This window comes from Myxine glutinosa, chromosome 8 (genome assembly GCF_964187855.1).
Source record: "Myxine glutinosa chromosome 8, kmMyxGlut1.1, whole genome shotgun sequence".
NCBI classification, from domain to species: Eukaryota; Metazoa; Chordata; class Myxini; order Myxiniformes; family Myxinidae; genus Myxine; species Myxine glutinosa.
Window position 1 is genome coordinate 145,476,610 of NC_136268.1, and position 18,558 is coordinate 145,495,167.

Consider the following 18,558-nt stretch of genomic DNA (forward strand, 5'->3'; position numbering starts at 1 on the left):
TTGAGAAGAGTGGTGGAAATGAATGTAGAAGGAAGCAGAGGACGGGGAAGACCGAGAAAGACTTGGCTAAAGATGGTGGAAGAAGAAATGCGGGCAAGGGGGTTAACAAGGAGAGATGCAGAAAATAGGGCAAAATGGAGAAGATTGTCATGGGGACCGCAAGGCTAACCCCCGCTCTAGCAGGGAAAATGGCCTTTAAAATGCATGTTGTTGTTGTTGTTGTTAAAGAGAGAATGTGCTATACTGTGCAGTTTGAGCAAGGCCTTGGAACCGAAGTGATAAGGGAACATCTGTAAATAGTTTTCTTACCCATAAATGGAGACACTAGGCCGAGTGTTTACTCAAGCCCAGGGTGGATGCATTAATCAGGGAGTGAGATTGTGTAGGTCAGAGAAGGTTGACATTAGCGAGGATAAGACCATGGTCTCTTCTCCTTTGCCTCCGATAGTGACCTATGGTATGCTTTTAGTGGCTTCATAATAAGAACCAGATGGGCTTTTGGTGCCAGGAAGACGGAGTCGCCGAGTTCTGTGTTGAGCTTTGAATTCCAATCCCACCACATCAAAGTGGCCAAGGTCTACTTAAGGCCCATGCTCTGAGAGCAGAAGGACTCATCAGAAGAAGCAGGACGAGAGGGGAGAAGATTTCTTCAACCAAGCGACGCGTCATATCTTGGTTATATTTTGTGTAACAAGTTCCCTCTAACTTAGGAATAAAACCTTGGCTCGGATAGACGAGTCTGAGCTCCTTGAATCTGAGTCTCGTCTTGAGTTATTTCCTTTAGGGTTCAGTAAAAGTTCCCTGACATCGTTATCAGCTTTGCACATCTGAATTTGGGAAGTTTCTCCCATTCCTACTTGCAGATTTGCTCAAGCTCTGTCAAGTTGAATGGGGAGCGTCGGTGAACAGTAATCTTCAAGTCTTTCCACAGATTCTGGGATACAGGTCTGGGCTTTGGCTGGGCCACGCAAGGACTTTCATGTTCTGAAGCCATTCCAGTGTAGCCTTGAGGTCATTGTCCTGTTGGAAGGTAAATCTCTGCCACAGGCAAAGGTCTTTTGCACTCTTAAGCAGGTTCTCCTGAAGGATTTGCCTGTATTTGGCTCCATTCATTGCTCCCTCTGTCCTTACAAGTCTCCCAGTCCTTGCTGCTGAAAAACATCCCCATAGCACGATGCTGTCACCACCATGCTTCACAGTCGGGATGGTGTTAGATGGTGATGAGCTGTGCTCGGTTTATGCCACGTAGCATCCTGCATTTAAGCCATAGAGTTCAATTTTAGTCTCATCAGACCACATACTATTTTGCCTTATGCTCTCAGTCTTTCATGTGCCTTTTTGCAAACACCAGGCATGCTGTCACATGCTTTTGTCTCAGGAGTGGCTTCCGTCTGGCCACTCTCCAATAAAGCCTAGATTTGCGAAGTGCTGCAGAGACTGTTGTCCTTCCGGCAGGTTCTCCCATCTCAGCCAAGGAACTCCATAGTTCTGTCAGAGTGGTCATTGGAGTCTTGGTCAACTCCCTGGCCAAGGTCCTTCTTGCCCAGTTGCAAGGAAGGGTCTGGGTAGTTAATATTCTTTCTATTTCCTATTTCCTCATGATGGAGCTAACGGTGCTCTTGGGAACTCTCAACACTCGAGAAATTGTTTCATACCCTTCCCCAGATCTATGCCTCTTCTTAATTTTATCTCGCAGTTCTACGGACGGTTCCTTGGACTTCATGGTAGAGTTTCTGCTCTATGAACATGCACTGTCAACTGTGGTACCTTGTATAGAAAGGTGCATTTCTTTTTAAATAATGTCCAATCAATTGAATTGGCTACAGGTGGACTCCAATCAAGTTGTAGAGACAACCCAAGGATGATCAAAGGAAATTGGATGCACCTGAGCACAATTTGGAGTGCCATAGTTAAGGGGTTGAATACTTATTGACTCAATGAATTTCAGCTTTTCATTTTTAATTAACCCTTTGAGTAGGGGATATTTTTTTTGATAAAAATACCCCCGGTACGGGATTAATTTGGCATTACGGGAATGCAACCACGTACTGACGATCTATTTATAGGTATAGTGGATGACGTATAGTAACGTCATCCGTACACAAAACTTTTCCGCGGGTTGCGGCACTGGACGTCATCCGTACTCAAAGGGTTAATTTGTCAGCAATTCTAAAAATAAAATTCCACTGACATTATGGGGTATTCTGTGTAAATCATGACCAAAAAAATCTCAATTTAATCATTTGAAATTCAGGCTGGAACAACAAAATGTGAAAAAGTCAAGGGGGTGTGAATACTTTCTAAAGGCACAGTATAGCGAGTTTTCTGAACCCAATACAATGCACTGGCACTAGATGTCAAATGAATCTAGTCATTACATTCCTATTCTAATATTAATTTTCTTTTTTTTACAGTAATAGCTCTGTTTTCTGTATTTTTGGTGAATATTTTTCAGTAAAGCCAAATCACAAATTGTGGTGCATTATTCAAGGGACATGCCTTGTGAAAACTGGGCACTTTTTTTTTTGTTCAGAGTGGATTCGGTAGGCATAAAAAGAATGTGGAGGGCCCCATCCTTGACTTTTGCCCAAGGCACCAGAATGATTGTTGTGTGCTGATGGTCAAAGAGTGAACACCACAGGCACCATTAGCCATTGGGTACAGAAGTGGAGCTCAGGTGAGTGAGGTTCCAGGTATATACAAGTCTTTGTGAAGTCAGCCAATGATACGATTGCTACAACATGTACAAAACCCAAAGATGATGTTCAACACCAACTTTCACCCAGAGGGAAACTTACTTCTCCTTTATGCTCTGATTGTTGCCAATGTTCGTAGTTGTTTGAGAACTGTGGGTTGGAAAGGAAGAGGACTTTTTAGCATGAATGAAGCAATAAAACAATATCAGATAAACATTTCAAGATGTATGACCAATCTGTTTTACTCCTCCAATGCATGTCACCACTTCCTTTCTCATGACCATGAGCCATGCTAAATGTTTTGTGTATAATGAGGCTGAGCAAACATTTGGGAATTCGCAAATTAACTTTTATATTGAAGGAAATGCCTTGCTTTATTTGCATCCTGCAATTCCAATTGCTAACCTGATGCAGATGTTTACCCACCAGCTCAATTCTTTTTCTGAACCCATTAAGCCCAAAGTGGTTCCCAATCAAACACTGCATGTTGACCCCAAATATGCAGACATTAACAGGGGTGCTCGAGCATGGTGGAAATGCACTGAAAAGACCTTTAAAATAAATATATAAGTATTAAAAGGCACCCAGTGCCTTGCTTGACCATGTTGTGGAATGTCGGATGAGGCCCTCTTCTTTTCCGTCCTCACTTTTTCATGTTTATTCGATGTTAAATTTATTTTCTTCACAATTGAGCAATTGCCACAAAACTTTCAACATATGAGTTCCTACTCATGGAGATAAAAATTAAAAAAAACAAAGTTACATGATGACTGGATGGAAATTGCGGTGGCATTCCAAGTCTTTTCTGTAGGCATGGGTTTCACGTATCAGGAATAATCGAAAAATGGGGGAAAAAACTCAAATCAAAACTTACAGCCTTTTTTTCCCTCTTCCTAATGAGAATTGCTTCTCATTTTCATCTTCTTTTCGGGCTTCATTCCAGACCATTGGCAAACTGATAGGCAGGCGAGGAAGAGAGCTGCAAGAAACACATACGTACCATCACAATACGATACTCCGCACTCGTGCTGTGTGATGGGACGATAATCGTGCTTTAGATTTACTATCGCGATAACTGCTGCGCATGCACCGGAGGTAAATCGCACCTAGAACCCGCATATCGACGGTGTATTGACTGCGTTTAGCGGTTAGTGTGTTTAGTTTCTCTCAAAAGATACATCCATTTATATGCAGCCCCATAAAATAAAGCAGGTGATACAATATGTAATGCATATTCTCCATGAGGTAATTTAAATGGTATACCGTTAAGCAATAAACATCAAACAACCAACTACTCAATGACCCAAAATGCTTCCGGGTCTCGAAAACGGCGATCCGTTTGAGTGCCTTTTGTCTGTGCACAAAGTTGAGCACTCAAGGCAACATCACGTCAAAGATCGAGAAGATGAGCGTCCTCGGTGTGCAGAGTTTTGGCAATGAGGACAAGGACAAACAGGTCATCTCATTCTTCTCTCCTCTCACCGTACTCTTGGGATTGAATGGAGCGGACAAGACGGTATGTCCACTTTCGGTGGTGAAGGTTACATTTTCACTCCTGTCTTTGTTTGTGTGCAGGATATCTCAAAAAGTTAGACAGATTTGGACAAAACTTGGTGGACAGGTTGGGTGTGTGACATGGATGAATCGATTAGATTTTGGTGAAGATCCAGATCAGACAACTTTTTTTTTTTGAATGATTCTTCACCATTGAGCGATGGGGCCAAAAACATTATACAGTCGGACCCCAATATTCCCTGTTCCGCTATTCGCAGTTGATAAATTGTAACCCGGTTCTCTATTTGCAGCCCTATGTCCCGTGTATTCACGTTTTTTCTAAAACTGAGCAATCGGGGGAGAAGGGCCTTGGTAAGAGAGATGACCAAGAACCCGATGGTCACTTTGGCTGAGCTCCAGAGATCCTGTGTGGAGATGGGAGAAACTTCCAGCAGGACAACCATCACTGCAACACTCCACCGATCTGGGCTTTATGACAGAGTGGCCAGACGGAAGCCTCTCCTCGGTGAAAGACAAATGAAAGCCCGTTTGGGGTTTGCAAAAAAGCACCTAAAGGACTCTCAGACTGTGAGAAACAAGATTCTGTGGTCTGATGAAACCAAGATTGAACTGTTTGGCTTCTGTCTGGCCACTCTGCCATATAGCCCAGATCAGTGGAGTGTTGCAGTGATGGTTGCCCTGTCAATGTGATATTTCAGTTTTTTATTTTTAATAAATTTGCAAAACTTTCTAAAATCCTGTTTTCTCTTTGTCATTATGGGGTATTGAGTGTAGATTGATAAGGGAAAAAATGAATTTAAACGATTTCAGCATAAGGCTGCAACATAATGTTGCGGATATGGGATTTGGCCTCCATCCATATCCACTTGTAAATATTCCCCTATTTCCCCAATACTCCCCAACTATCCCCAATCCCCCATTCCCTAGTCCCATTGTCTGTAAACAACACTCTGTAGCCCCGACCTTCCCCTTTTTCCCCCATTAAATGTCGTGCCCAGGTTCACCGCATCTCACGTAGACAACTATAGGACATCTTGCTAGTTATTCTTAGTCTATGTCAGTTAAGGACTCGTTTCCATTAATTCTGACTCTTCGTTGCACCAGAATGTGATTGTATGGCACCAGTAGTAAGTTTAGGACCTCCCAATACCTCCCCACAATCTCATCTCCGCATCCTCCCATCTTCCTCATGAAACTACAACAACAACTACAACAACAGCGGGCGCGGCGGCGGCGCGGGGAGTGTGCGTCCTCACTCCGGCTTGGTTAGCCGCCATTGCCCATGTGCTCCGACGGGGTTACCACACAGGGGCTGACTGTCAGCTCCTCGTCAAGGGCGGAGCCCGGTAACCCCCCCCCCCCCCGCACCCAATAAGAAGCGGCGGACCGATTCCATCTGGGGCGGAGCTAACGAGCCGAGGGCGTGTCACTCCCCGCTGGATATACGCAGCCACTTACCGGAGGTGACGTGAGATGCGCCCCCAGCTTGAGGAGAAACAGACGCCACCTCCAGCGCGACGATACCTCCCCGCATATCTGGACCGGACCGTGTGGATCCTGTCCCTGAGCCAAGGTGCACCTTGAGCCATCGATTCTGCCCTTCCTTGCCATCAATCCCTGTGTGAGTCAGTCTTGTCCCGTTTATCTGTGGTCTGTCGGGGCTAAGATAAGACCGTGTTTAAGTGCCTACCTTTCTGTGCTGTACCTCTTGTGCGTGTAATCTAAACGTTCTGCAAACCCATATTATAACCTCCTCCGGAGGTCTTGAGAACTGTACCGCTGGTGTCGTGTCATTTAACCCAGCCGTTGTGTCCTTTCCTTCATTGATCTAGCGTAGCGCGATTCGGCCAACGTTCGAGTGGAATCGGGTAAACTGTGCAGACGCGGTCATACCAAACCGCTCGGTAAACTAACATCCAAAACCGCGTCTGTAACATTTGGTGTCAGGAGTGGGATTCGATCCGGAGCGCGTTTCACGCGCTCGAAATTATAACGGCGAAATTTGATTGTGTTTTACAAAAAAATAAATATAAAAACCCGAATTTTGAAAGTCGCGCTATGGCAGACCAAGACGGCTGGGTTCCGGTAGAGGAGAGTGAGGCAGGGTCGATCCAGGACCAAAATGAGGGACATGAGGAGGGCGAAGCAGTGAGGGTAGCAGGGTCGCAAAATGGCATCGTCGCGCACGAGGTTACGGGCGCGCAAAATGGCGCCTCGCACGAGCGCGCGGTAGCCGAGCCCGCTGTATCAACGGGCTTTAACATGCAGCCGATTGACATGCAGGCCCTCATTGCGCAGCTACAGGCAGCTGTACAGATGAGTATGGGGAGCCAAATTGAGCGATTGGGTGAGCGGTTGGGAAACCAAATTGTGGGAATGAGGGCTGATAGTGAGCGATTAGAGGGCCAAATGGGGGCAATGAGGGACGAAGCGAGGGGTACCGGTGAGGGATTAGACAATAATTTTAAGGGATTAGACAATAATTTTAAGGGATTAGACAGTAATTTTAAGGGATTAGACAAGAAATTTGGGAAATTAGACGATAGATTAGGGGAAATACAGGAGGGGTTAACGGGGGTAGAAAATAGAATGGCTGCCCAGGAGAATCAGATAGAGGGAGTGAGAAATGGGTTAGAGGGGTTAGAAAACAGAATGGAAGGCAAATTGAGGGACATGAGGGACCAAGCGGAAAGGGAAGTTAAACAAATGGGGCAGCAGATAGAGGGGGTTAGAATGGGGGTAGAAACCAAACTGGATGCTCACAGGGAGGAAATGGAGCAGATGAGGGTGGCATCTGGGCAGGAGATGCAAGTGATGGGAGAGGAGATCAGAAGAGGAGTGAGTGAGGAGGTCGGAGGAGTGCGCGAGGAGGTGAGGCACTGTAAGGAGCACATGGAGAAGGAGGTGAGAAAGGGGACTGTAAAGTTACAAGGGGGCATAGAGGACCTGACGCAGGAAGTAGAACAACTGACAGAGGGACAAAAAGAACTAACGGACCAGGTAAAGAAGAACACAGCGGTAATAGGAGGGTTAAAAGCGACACAAAATGCCCTAAAAAATGACTTGGTAGCGACGAAGAGGGAATGTCAGATGGTACGTGAGGGACTGACAACGAGGTTGGACGAGGTGATAGAGGTAATGGAGACGAAGGACCGGCAGGTGAGGACGCACATGGAAACGGTCAAGGTAGCCTTAGAGGACGAGCTTGAGGAGACGTACCGGGAAATAAAAGAGGTGAAGCAGAAATTAGAAGAAGTGGAAGAAGGGGTGAGCGAAATTAAGAAGCGACGGAGAGAGGATAAGAAAGAGATAAAAGAGGAGGTAAAAGAATTGGTCCAAAGTCTGTGTTTGGATCGTGATGATGTGCTCATTAACTGGATGAGGGATTCGCAGGTGATGGAGGAGAAGCGAAGAGGAAGAGGACCCGGTGTAAGTGGTGACCAATATGGTCGTGCGTATGATGCGCCAGGTGATTTAATGAGCTTGGGGGTCGAGATGGACGCGGGTGTTCGTGAGAGGCCGTTGGTGAAGTGTGCGACAGGTCTGGTGTGTGAAAAAGGAGGTGTGCGAGAAAGTCCGACTCTGGGGTGCGTGAGGAAAAAGTGCGTGCCAAGGAGTGAGGGTGCTGGCGAGAGTGAGTCGGTCGTAGCGCGTGTGCGAGGGAGCACATGGAAGCGCGGTGTGGTAAGTGTTACAGAGGGTGTGACGGGAGAGTGTGCGCAAGAGTGTGCACGAGAAAGGTGTGTGACGGACAGGTGCATGGGGAAAGAGTGCGCTGTCAAAGGCAAGGAAGAATGCACGCCTGTGGTGAGTGTTACAGAGGGTGTGACGGGAGAGTGTGCGCAAGAGTGGGCGCGAGAAAGGTGTGTAACGGACGGGTGCATGAGGAAAGAGTGCGCTGTCAAGAGTAAGGGTGAGTGCGCTGTCAAGAGTGGAGGTGAGAGTAGTGAGAGTGACACGGAGCGTGAGTTGGTTGTGACAGGTGAGAAAGGAAGCACACCTGGAATGGTAGAGCGTGAGTGGGAATGCACGCTGGAATTGGTAGTGAGGCACGTGGTTGGGTGTGCGAGTGAGAGCACACCTGTGATTGTCACAGAGGAGGTGACCGAGGAGGGGGCGCAAAGAGGTGTGTTGGTGAGGTGTGCGAGCGGCGAATGTGTGCCAAGGTGTTCGGTGGTCAGGTGTGTGACCAAGTCGGTGAGCGGAATGAGGGTACCTGGGTGTGTAAGGAAAGGTACGAGGAGCATGGGAACGGCTGGAGGTATGAGCAAGCAAGGGGTAGCGTATGCATGTAAGCATCCAGGTGAAGCATCGACGGTAACCGGGTTAGAGGTTAGAGCGACTTATAGCCGAATCGGGCCCTCGGTGCGTGCCGGGCCTCGCTTTGAACGGCCGCGTCCGTGCTCCACTAGGCGGAGCGGGCAGCTGGATAGGAAGGGTCGTCATGGCGACCACGTTTTGTTGAGACGTGCCGGCAGGTCGAGATCGGGACATTGGATGGCTCCACGCCGAGATGGTGCGTGGGATCTCGGCCCGGGTAAACCTCCTTCCCTGCACCGAATGCGGGATGTATCCAGCCGCTGGCACCACACAACCCGCATTCATTGCTCGGCTTTACGAAGCCGAGCTTTAGAAGTTAATTGGCGCACCGAGAGGCATTAGTAAGTAGACGGTAATGACGAGGATAGTGTTTAGGCCCCGAAATTAGAAAAACAAAATTTGATGATTGGCAAAGGATTGGCAGTAATGATTGGCAGATGATGAGTAGTGATTGGCAAAATTTTTGATTTGTTGAAATTTGATGGGCAAAATTGGTAGTGAGCAATGGGCCCAGTGGGTAAGGGTGGCATCCCTGCCACCCTTCCCATGTGGGGCAAATGCGCACTCGATTATGGGGTGTATGGCAGTGAAAACTAGCCCGGGTGGGTTAGGTTATATTGATAGGGATCTAGCGAAGATGACATTAGGTGAAGTTAAGGTTAGTGAGTGACTGATACCTGTAGTGGGGACGCAGGTAGATTAGGGTGGATGATAATGACGAGGGAGCGCAATAGTTTAAAGGGACGACTGGGAAGCGCAAGTTTCAGAGAGGAGTAGTTAGATGAGATGATGCTGTGTGAGAGCTGGACAGGTGTGTGGAGCAGTGTGGAGCAGTGTATGAGTAGTGAGTGTTGTGGATCAGCGCGAATGCGCTTGGGGAGAGAAGGGTGCAGGCGGCACCAAGTATGAGAGCACAGGTGTGCAAGTACAGGTGTGTGGAGTACATGGAGTAAGTGGTACGGAGTGGTGTGCATGGTGCGAAGGTGTGGATGGGGGAAGAGTGGACCCCTTTCACGAGTACCCGGGGCGGGTAGTGTAAGTGTTAGGTAGAGGGTATAGGTAAATTGTGGTTGGATATTGGCATTTGTGGTGCGGTTGCAGAATGGTATTGCGGATGGGTGCATTAGTGTTGTGGAAATGGCTGGGCGTGTAGCCTGTTAGTGTGTGTAGTTGGTTGGGCACTCCACCACTGTGAGGATGTCGGCCAGGTGAGGCCGCAGGTGGGCTCTGGGAGCCGTTAGTGTCAGTGGGGCCCGAGGATCCGGAGGACGGACCCGGGTAGCCCAGTGCCAGAGAGGGCACCGAGTGGGGAGAGCGCCAGAGGGCCTTCCCCAGGTAGTTAGGTTAGGGTAAGGAGCAGGTAAGCTCGGAGGCAACTGCAGTGGTGGAGGTGTGCAGGTGGGTAGACCTGCTGGGAGAGCTACACGTCGCGGCCCAGAAATTGTGCGAGGGCACCGCGAGATGAATCGGGGGAGTGAGACCCCAAATTGAAAAGCACCACAGTTTGGTCAATGGGAATTGGTTTTTAGAACCCATAGTGTAAGAGGGCCAATGGTTTGGCAGGAGAAAGACCCCGGGTAATGTAAAGTTGTTAAAGTCATTTAGGAAATAGTTAGGATTGATGAACCTGTCGCACCATACGCAGCCACTTACCTGTGGTGATGATGATGACTCCACACCTGTGTTTTCTTTGTTCTGTGTGCAGGAAATGAGAATTGCTGGTTGGATTGGTGAGACGCATCACGACGTGGATGAGACATTGGGGTGATTCCATCTCTCCCTCCTTAGGAGGGACTGATGATGAGTTGGAGATGGCAAATTTTGATGAGAGTTGGAAATGGCAAATTTGATTGGTTAGGAGGGAGAGAAGACGAATTTGGTTTATAGTCTAGTCAAATTTCTGGGAAACGTGAATTCATGAGGCATTTTTGAGTAAAAGCAAGCAAACCACTTTTTCTGGGGTAGTTTTTCGTGCTGAATACGAATCTGTTGTTTGCCAAGCCCAAAAATGCGTAATTAGGTCACTAATCAAGGTCAAAGGTCAATGAGTGCAAAATTCAAAATTTTTGAAAAAATGTTTTATTTTACATCACCTATCTGTACATTTCAATTATTAACGCACAGGTTGTAAACCTGGTGCGTTATAGCGTTTGCCTGGGAATTTCGGGCGCTCAAAAGTGAAGCTAGTTTCTGTCACCCATTTCTGTCGCTCATTTCTGTCGCTCATTTCTGTCGCTCAGATGTGTAAACATGACGTCATCAAATCTATATTTATAGGATAGGTTATAGGAGATATATATGTTATAGGATAGGAATATAGGACCCAAATGACCCAGAGGACCCAAATGACCCAGAGGACCCAAAGGACCCAAATGACCCAGAGGACCCAAATGACCCAGAGGACCCAAATGACCCAAATGACCCAGAGGACCCAAATGACCCAGAGGACCCAAATGACCCAGAGGACCCAAATGACCCAGAGGACCCAAATGACCCAGAGGACCCAAATGACCCAAATGACCCAGAGGACCCAAATGACCCAGAGGACCCAAATGACCCAAATGACCCAGAGGACCCAAATGACCCAGAGGACCCAAATGACCCAAATGACCCAGAGGACCCAAATGACCCAGAGGACCCAAATGACCCAGAGGACCCAAATGACCCAGAGGACCCAAATGACCCAGAGGACCCAAATGACCCAGAGGACCCAAATGACCCAGAGGACCCAAATGACCCAGAGGACCCAAATGACCCAGAGGACCCAAATGACCCAAAGGACCCAAATGACCCAGAGGACCCAAATGACCCAGAGGACCCAAATGACCCAGAGGACCCAGAGGACCCAGAGGACCCAAATGACCCAGAGGACCCAAATGACCCAGAGGACCCAAATGACCCAGAGGACCCAGAGGACCCAAATGACCCAGAGGACCCAAATGACCCAGAGGACCCAAATGACCCAAATGACCCAGAGGACCCAAATGACCCAGAGGACCCAAATGACCCAGAGGACCCAAATGACCCAGAGGACCCAAATGACCCAGAGGACCCAAATGACCCAGAGGACCCAAATGACCCAGAGGACCCAAATGACCCAGAGGACCCAAATGACCCAGAGGACCCAAATGACCCAGAGGACCCAAATGACCCAGAGGACCCAAATGACCCAGAGGACCCAAATGACCCAGAGGACCCAAATGACCCAGAGGACCCAGAGGACCCAGAGGACCCAAATGACCCAGAGGACCCAAATGACCCAGAGGACCCAAATGACCCAAATGACCCAGAGGACCCAAATGACCCAAATGACCCAAATGACCCAGAGGACCCAAATGACCCAGAGGACCCAAATGACCCAGAGGACCCAAATGACCCAGAGGACCCAGAGGACCCAGAGGACCCAAATGACCCAGAGGACCCAAATGACCCAGAGGACCCAAATGACCCAGAGGACCCAAATGACCCAGAGGACCCAAATGACCCAGAGGACCCAAATGACCCAGAGGACCCAAATTCTATGTATGTTTCTATGATGATGTATGTTTTGGTGAAAGTACATAATGTGAATACTAGTAGCAATTTTACAAAAACCATGGCATAATTTCAAATCTTGACCCGAGATGATAATTATGCTACATCATAATTTCCATGTGCCAACCTGGGCGGAATCCAAGTGGATTCACTTGACTTGTTTTACAGTATTTTGTCTGGTAAGGTTACTACAGCTTTTCACAATTATGAAAGTAAAGGGAATTGTGAAGGGAAAAAATCAGATTTTTGTGAATATATCTGTAATGAAGCAACTTTTCGTTTTTTGACATACTGTTTTAATTCACTTGAATTGTTGCCTTAAATACCATCAGTGAAGTGGTTTACCTGAGTCCTATATAATAGCAAGATTGTTTTCTACACTAAATGTCAATATTTGACTAATTAGCCACTTAATTAAGGCTAACGGTCACAAGGCGCAAAGTGCACTTGCATGGCACAAGGCGCAAAATGCACTTCATGGCAAACATGTTTGGAGTGCAGGCAGTTGATCATTATCACATGTATTCTTAATTAATCCTGAATCAATTGCAGTCTGTCAGACTGATTGGCTGGAAGGAGGAGCCATCCAGGGGAATGCCAATTAGCTTAACTGTGTAAGCTCTGACCCCCCCCCCCCCCCCCTACTTTGGCCTGTTTCGACATGGTGTTTCACTGGCATTGCACTTGCAGGCCTCAGTGCAGAACTGTTTCCCCCACTTCCGACAAGAGCAACTATCAGAACTGCAACCTTTCTTGCAACCACACTGAGTAAGTTCTCGGCATCCCTTTGGAATTGACGGTAAAGTTGTAAGAACCGGTGACAACTTGTCATCAACGAGTTTCCATCCACAATCAGTCGGCGGTGGCAGATCTGTCATTGGATTACTGGCCTCTCTCCAAATGAAACTTTGGTAGTTTGCACGCTCTATGTGGAACTTTGCTGCATCACTAGATGGAGGTAGGGTCTCCGTTGCATGGCATTTGTTGAACAGTTTAATGCGGGCTTGATTACAGTTCTCAGATGGTTCCTTGTAGATATGGCAAATGAACTTTTCAGCATCTTCTGTGACCTTCTTTGATGGTGTCGGAAACTGCTGTTGTTGGATCTTTTCAACTGCTGTTGGTATATCCAACGTTGACGTATTGGATGGTTTGATGTCTCCAAGACCGCTTTCAGCAGATGGCCCCCTCTGCCAGGCAGCTAACTGAGTAGCGTGAAATGTATTTTTGCCATCTAGGGTAGAGTCATTGATGTCAATATTGTCGCCAGAAAAATGCACAAATCGTCCCGAAACCAGGTTGCTGGTAACAACTGCCCCAGTTTCTTGATCAAGCGCTTTCAGAGTGTTTTCAGCCATGGCAGTGTCATACCTAAGAACCCGGTTATAGCTGATTATGTGCCCAGCATTATGGAATAGCTCAACTAATTTCTTTGATCGAGTTGACTGGTGCAGCGTCATACCCATTCCAACGTGTTTAGGCGGTGCCTTCTTGTCTCCACATACACCATAGACCATGTCTTGTCCAATGCTAAGGACCCTTGTCTTCTTCACCCAACCAGTTTCAGACATCTCACTTTCGTCAAACTCAGCATCGACACTACTTTGGCCTCCAAGCAAGATATTCACAAACATGAGTACAGATGGTGGTACACTTGCCAACTCTGCTTTTTCGCTTACATCGCAACCTTCGAATGCAGGATGTGACATGATATCACTGCGGAGTTGCAGAGCAACGTGCACTAAAGACAGAAAATGATCATCCTGTTGTCTAAATATGGGAATATAGTCTGCACTGTTCTGACCGCACACCATTTCTGAAAGAGGTATGTGACTGAAATGTCGTGGAAGAAGCAAAGTTTGTTTCTCTGAAGGCGCCAAATTTCTTAGCACAAGAAATTCATAAATGTCCCCAATGCAATTCGACAAAGTTTCTTTAAAAGTCCCCAGTCTACTAAGATACGATGTAGGAATTGTGCCGTCGCACTCACTGGCTAACTCTTTGTACCTCTCGAACACTGCAGATAGTTCAAATACGTGCCCTTTCTCAGCAGAGTGACGCAGCTCTTGACACAACCATGATATCGCCATGTCTGCTGATTTGCTTTCAGTTTCCGCCCTTTTGACATCCCTAAAGAATTTACTAAGACAGTTAACATGGTAACATGCCTCAGCTGAGATTAAATCATTCTCATTTGCAGTACGGACTAAGATGTTATGTACAAATTTAGCTTTTTCCGTAATTTCATTACTCATTTTGAAGGTTGTGACACGACTTGTCTTCTGCTTCTTGTCAAAGTTCTGGCAGAACATACACAATGTCCAGTTCATCTTAGTAGTACTACTGCGTAAAAACGGACATGCTTCAGCCGAAACACTCTTTCTTTCAGGATCTTTTTCGTTTTTCGATTGTTCCTTGGCTAGCTTAGCATTTATTTTCCCCTTGTGTGTGTATGCAGAGTAACATAGCTTATGCCATTTAAGTTTGGGGAGACTTTCTGGAGGCTCTGCAAAGAGAGTCGAAAGCCTGTCCACGGCTGATCGAAATTCATAGTGTCTAAGTTTGCATCGGAGCTCGGTCGCCTCTCTGATGGCAGCAATACCCTGGTTTGTCTGGTTGAAAATCGTATCTTTGACCTGGCTAGTTCCCTGACAAATGATACAAAGTTCAAACGACACATCCTCACGCTGTCGCTTGAGGCTGGCAATAGGTTCCATGGTTGGCCTGAGGGGAGAAACAGAAACCAAACTAAGCACCAGGCACGCATGTTCTGACCATGAAAACTACAACGTTGTATGATATACTGCAACAGCCCTTAAATGATCGAATAAGCGCAGGCAGTGTTGGCCCGGGTTTTAATCTTATTCTCAAAGACACAAAGTAAAGCTTCTTCAAGACAAAACATCTAACCGATATCACTAATTCATTAGTGGTAGATGCATTAGGCACTCATCGTCAATGCCCATGCCCTGCCTGTCTTTTTACTACTGTTAGGTAAATGTACATGTATGTAGGCCTGCCTATGATGTGAGATGTCAAGCATACATTACACATTTGTATGTACATGTATCTCACCAAAGAAGAATGCATTCCTTTACTTTCATTTGATTTTATATTTCATTTTTTAACAATCTTAAAAAGACCCTTACCTGTACTCCTGAAATGTTTAATGCCTGATGCCTAGGGTACGAACTAGATGGCTTATGCTAGGCTATTAGATTCATTCTTCATCATTAAGGGTCTATTGAAGAACACCCTGCTCTGTCTGAATGGAAATGATTTGACAAACATGGCAAATGCATTGGGGTCAGAAAGATGAAGCCACTTTCACTGTTGAGTGAAAGGGATGGTTTCAAGTGCAAGTAACTGTTACGTCATTGCAAGACTTTCGCACTCATTGACCTTTGACCTATGTTGTTTACCGGTGACATTTAGATTCTGTCTTTATAAAATCTATCTCTAGACCATCAATAGGAGCATAAAAACTCTGCCCCATTGTGCATTTAGAGGTTAAACTGCAAGCAAATTACGCAAAAACTAATTGTCGCCCCTTACAGAGATAAAGGCAAATGAGCATAGATGTGTCCTCACGTTTTCCTTTAAAAATAAGATTTTGAAAAGCTTTAGCAACCTTACTAGACAAAATATTGTAAAATAATTGAAATGTACAGATAGGGGATGTAAAATAAAGCATTTTTTCAAAAAAATTGAATTTTGCACTCATTGACCTTTGACCTTGATTAGTGACCTAATTACGCATTTTTGGGCTTGGCAAACAACAGATTCATATTCAGCATGAAAAACTACCCCAGAAAAAGTGGTTTGTTTGCTTTTACTCAAAAATGCCTCAATCATTCTATAAAGGCACATTTTCAGATTTTTTGACTAGGCTATTATGGGAGGAACGGGGAAGACAGTAGGGACGTTTGTTGATTGGTAAAGTAGATGTTTATGGGTAGTGTTGTGTTTTGTGGATACAGTAAGGGGTAAGGGAGGGGCCATGAAGGTTACCTGGTGGGGGGGGGGCGTACGGTAGGAACGTACCTGTCTCACCTGGTTCCCATGTGCCCCCAGTGTGCATCATCTTGTATTGCGTGCACTTTTGCGCCCTTACCACCTTACTCACTTGTCTTCTTCTTTTGTCTCCCACCTCCGAGGATCTGGCTTTGGGGCAGAGAGAGAGGAGAGAGAGGTGCTGGCTCCGCAGTTGTGGGCCTGTACTTTCGCTGCTTGCTGCCGGGATCGATACACCATATGGACCGCAATGTTTGTGGCCGCCCACCATGGACCGCAGTTCTCTTGCGGGCAAGCACCACCCGTTGATGGACCTATGGGTCAACGTGGCACCTATGCCATACAGGTGAACCACTAATAGTTGGCCCCTGACGGCCACAATACAGAAATGGACGCGGTTGGCGCCTTTCTTTATTTTTTAAGGAAGCTAGAAGGCCAAGTGCTCCACATGAAGGCAAGACCAGCGGCAGAACATCGGCCGGCTGCGACACCACCGGTGATTGTTGAACACTTTATTGGTGCACCGGATGGTGCTGACTGTGTGATGGGGTGGTGCTTTTGGTGCTTGGATGGGGTGCTCTGCACATTATTAAAGGCCGTAAGGCCACAGAGCACTCGTGGGTTGGTGTATCGATGCTGGCATGCGTGCTCTCTCTATGCATAACATCTGCATGTGTTCCTCCAAAAACAGGTCCTGGATCGTAGTGTAAATATCAGCGTAGTCTTGTGTAAATAATGCTCCCTACCGGCTGTATGTTTAGTTTGAGGATTCTTTCCGCGATTCGGTTATCCTGTGGGTGTGTTTCTGTGAGGAGAAGGGTGCAACGTCGCAGGGGGACATATTTACTCATTTGTGAACATCTGTAAAACTGTCGCACTCAGGGTAGAGTTAATAGTAGAGGGAACTACATCTGAGTGCCACACTAAAGTAGGTAAAAATTTATCGGGTCGGGACGCCCCGAGGTAGAGAAGGGTGCAATGTTGCGGATATGGGATTTGGCCTCCATCCATATCCGCTTGTAAATATTCCCCTATTTCCCCATTACTCCCCAACTATCCCCAATTCCCTAGTCCCATTGTCTGTAAACAACACTCTGTAGCCCCGACCTTCCCCTTTTTCCCCCATTAAATGTCGTGCCCAGGTTCACCGCATCTCACGTAGACAACTATAGGACATCTTGCTAGTTATTCTTAGTCTATGTCAGTTAAGGACTCGTTTCCATTAATTCTGACTCTTCGTTGCACCAGAATGTGATTTTATGGCACCAGTAGTAAGTTTAGGACCTCCCAATACCTCCCCACAATCTCATCTCCGCATCCTCCCATCTTCCTCATGAAACTACAACAACAACAACTACAACAACAGCGGGGGCGGCGCGGGGAGTGTGCGTCCTCACTCCGGCTTGGTTAGCCGCCATTGCCCATGTGCTCCGACGGGGTTACCACACAGGGGCTGACTGTCAGCTCCTCGTCAAGGGCGGAGCCCGGTAACCCCCCCCCCCCGCACCCAATAAGAAGCGGCGGACCGATTCCATCTGGGGCGGAGCTAACGAGCCGAGGGCGTGTCACTCCCCGCTGGATATACGCAGCCACTTACCGGAGGTGACGTGAGATGCGCCCCCAGCTTGAGGAGAAACAGACGCCACCTCCAGCGCGACGATACCTCCCCGCATATCTGGACCGGACCGTGTGGATCCTGTCCCTGAGCCAAGGTGCACCTTGAGCCATCGATTCTGCCCTTCCTTGCCATCAATCCCTGTGTGAGTCAGTCTTGTCCCGTTTATCTGTGGTCTGTCGGGGCTAAGATAAGACCGTGTTTAAGTGCCTACCTTTCTGTGCTGTACCTCTTGTGCGTGTAATCTAAACGTTCTGCAAACCCATATTATAACCTCCTCCGGAGGTCTTGAGAACTGTACCCTGGTGTCGTGTCATTTAACCCAGCCGTTGTGTCCTTTCCTTCATTGATCTAGCGTAGCGCGATTCGGCCAACGTTCGAGTGGAATCGGGTAAACTGTGCAGACGCGGTCATACCAAACCGCTCGGTAAACTAACATCCAAAACCGCGTCTGTAACAATAACAAAATGTGAAAAAAGTGAAGGGGTCTGAATACTTTCTGAATGCACTGTACATAAAGAAAACATCTACGAGCAGCAAGCACGACATGCTTCAATATTCACTGTGCTGTGCTTCACGTTTTCACGGTTTTCGCGGCCAAGCGAGCTTCACATGATATCCCGCCGTTCACACGGCAAACATTGCTTCATGGCATGCTTCGCGGCATATCCCATCATTCACACTGTAAATAGCTTCATGTGATATCCCGCCGTTCACATGGTAAACATTGATGGTAAACATTGCTTTGCGGTGCATCCCATCATTCACATGGTGAATAGCTCGCTTCATGTGATATCCCGCCATTCACACTGTGTACAGCTTTGCGGGATATTCCACCAGCTGCATAACACATCATCACCACGA

General features: G+C 47.1%; 2 protein-coding genes across 2 annotated transcripts in view; both read right to left on the minus strand.

The window, feature by feature from the left end:
• LOC137432990 (chitotriosidase-1) overlaps nucleotides 1-18,558 on the minus strand; it is a 337,722-nt gene that overhangs the window by 63,859 nt on the left and 255,305 nt on the right. The window lies entirely within an intron of this gene.
• The window catches only part of LOC137432182 (gametocyte-specific factor 1-like), a 107,056-nt gene that overhangs the window by 53,729 nt on the left and 34,769 nt on the right, over nucleotides 1-18,558 (minus strand). Inside the window, exons 6-7 of the mRNA XM_068123886.2 lie at nucleotides 3,571-3,675; nucleotides 2,799-2,846 (exon numbers count right to left, since the gene is read on the minus strand). Coding sequence (XP_067979987.2) covers nucleotides 2,799-2,846; nucleotides 3,571-3,675 — 153 coding nt within the window. The remainder of the gene's footprint in view (nucleotides 1-2,798; nucleotides 2,847-3,570; nucleotides 3,676-18,558) is intronic.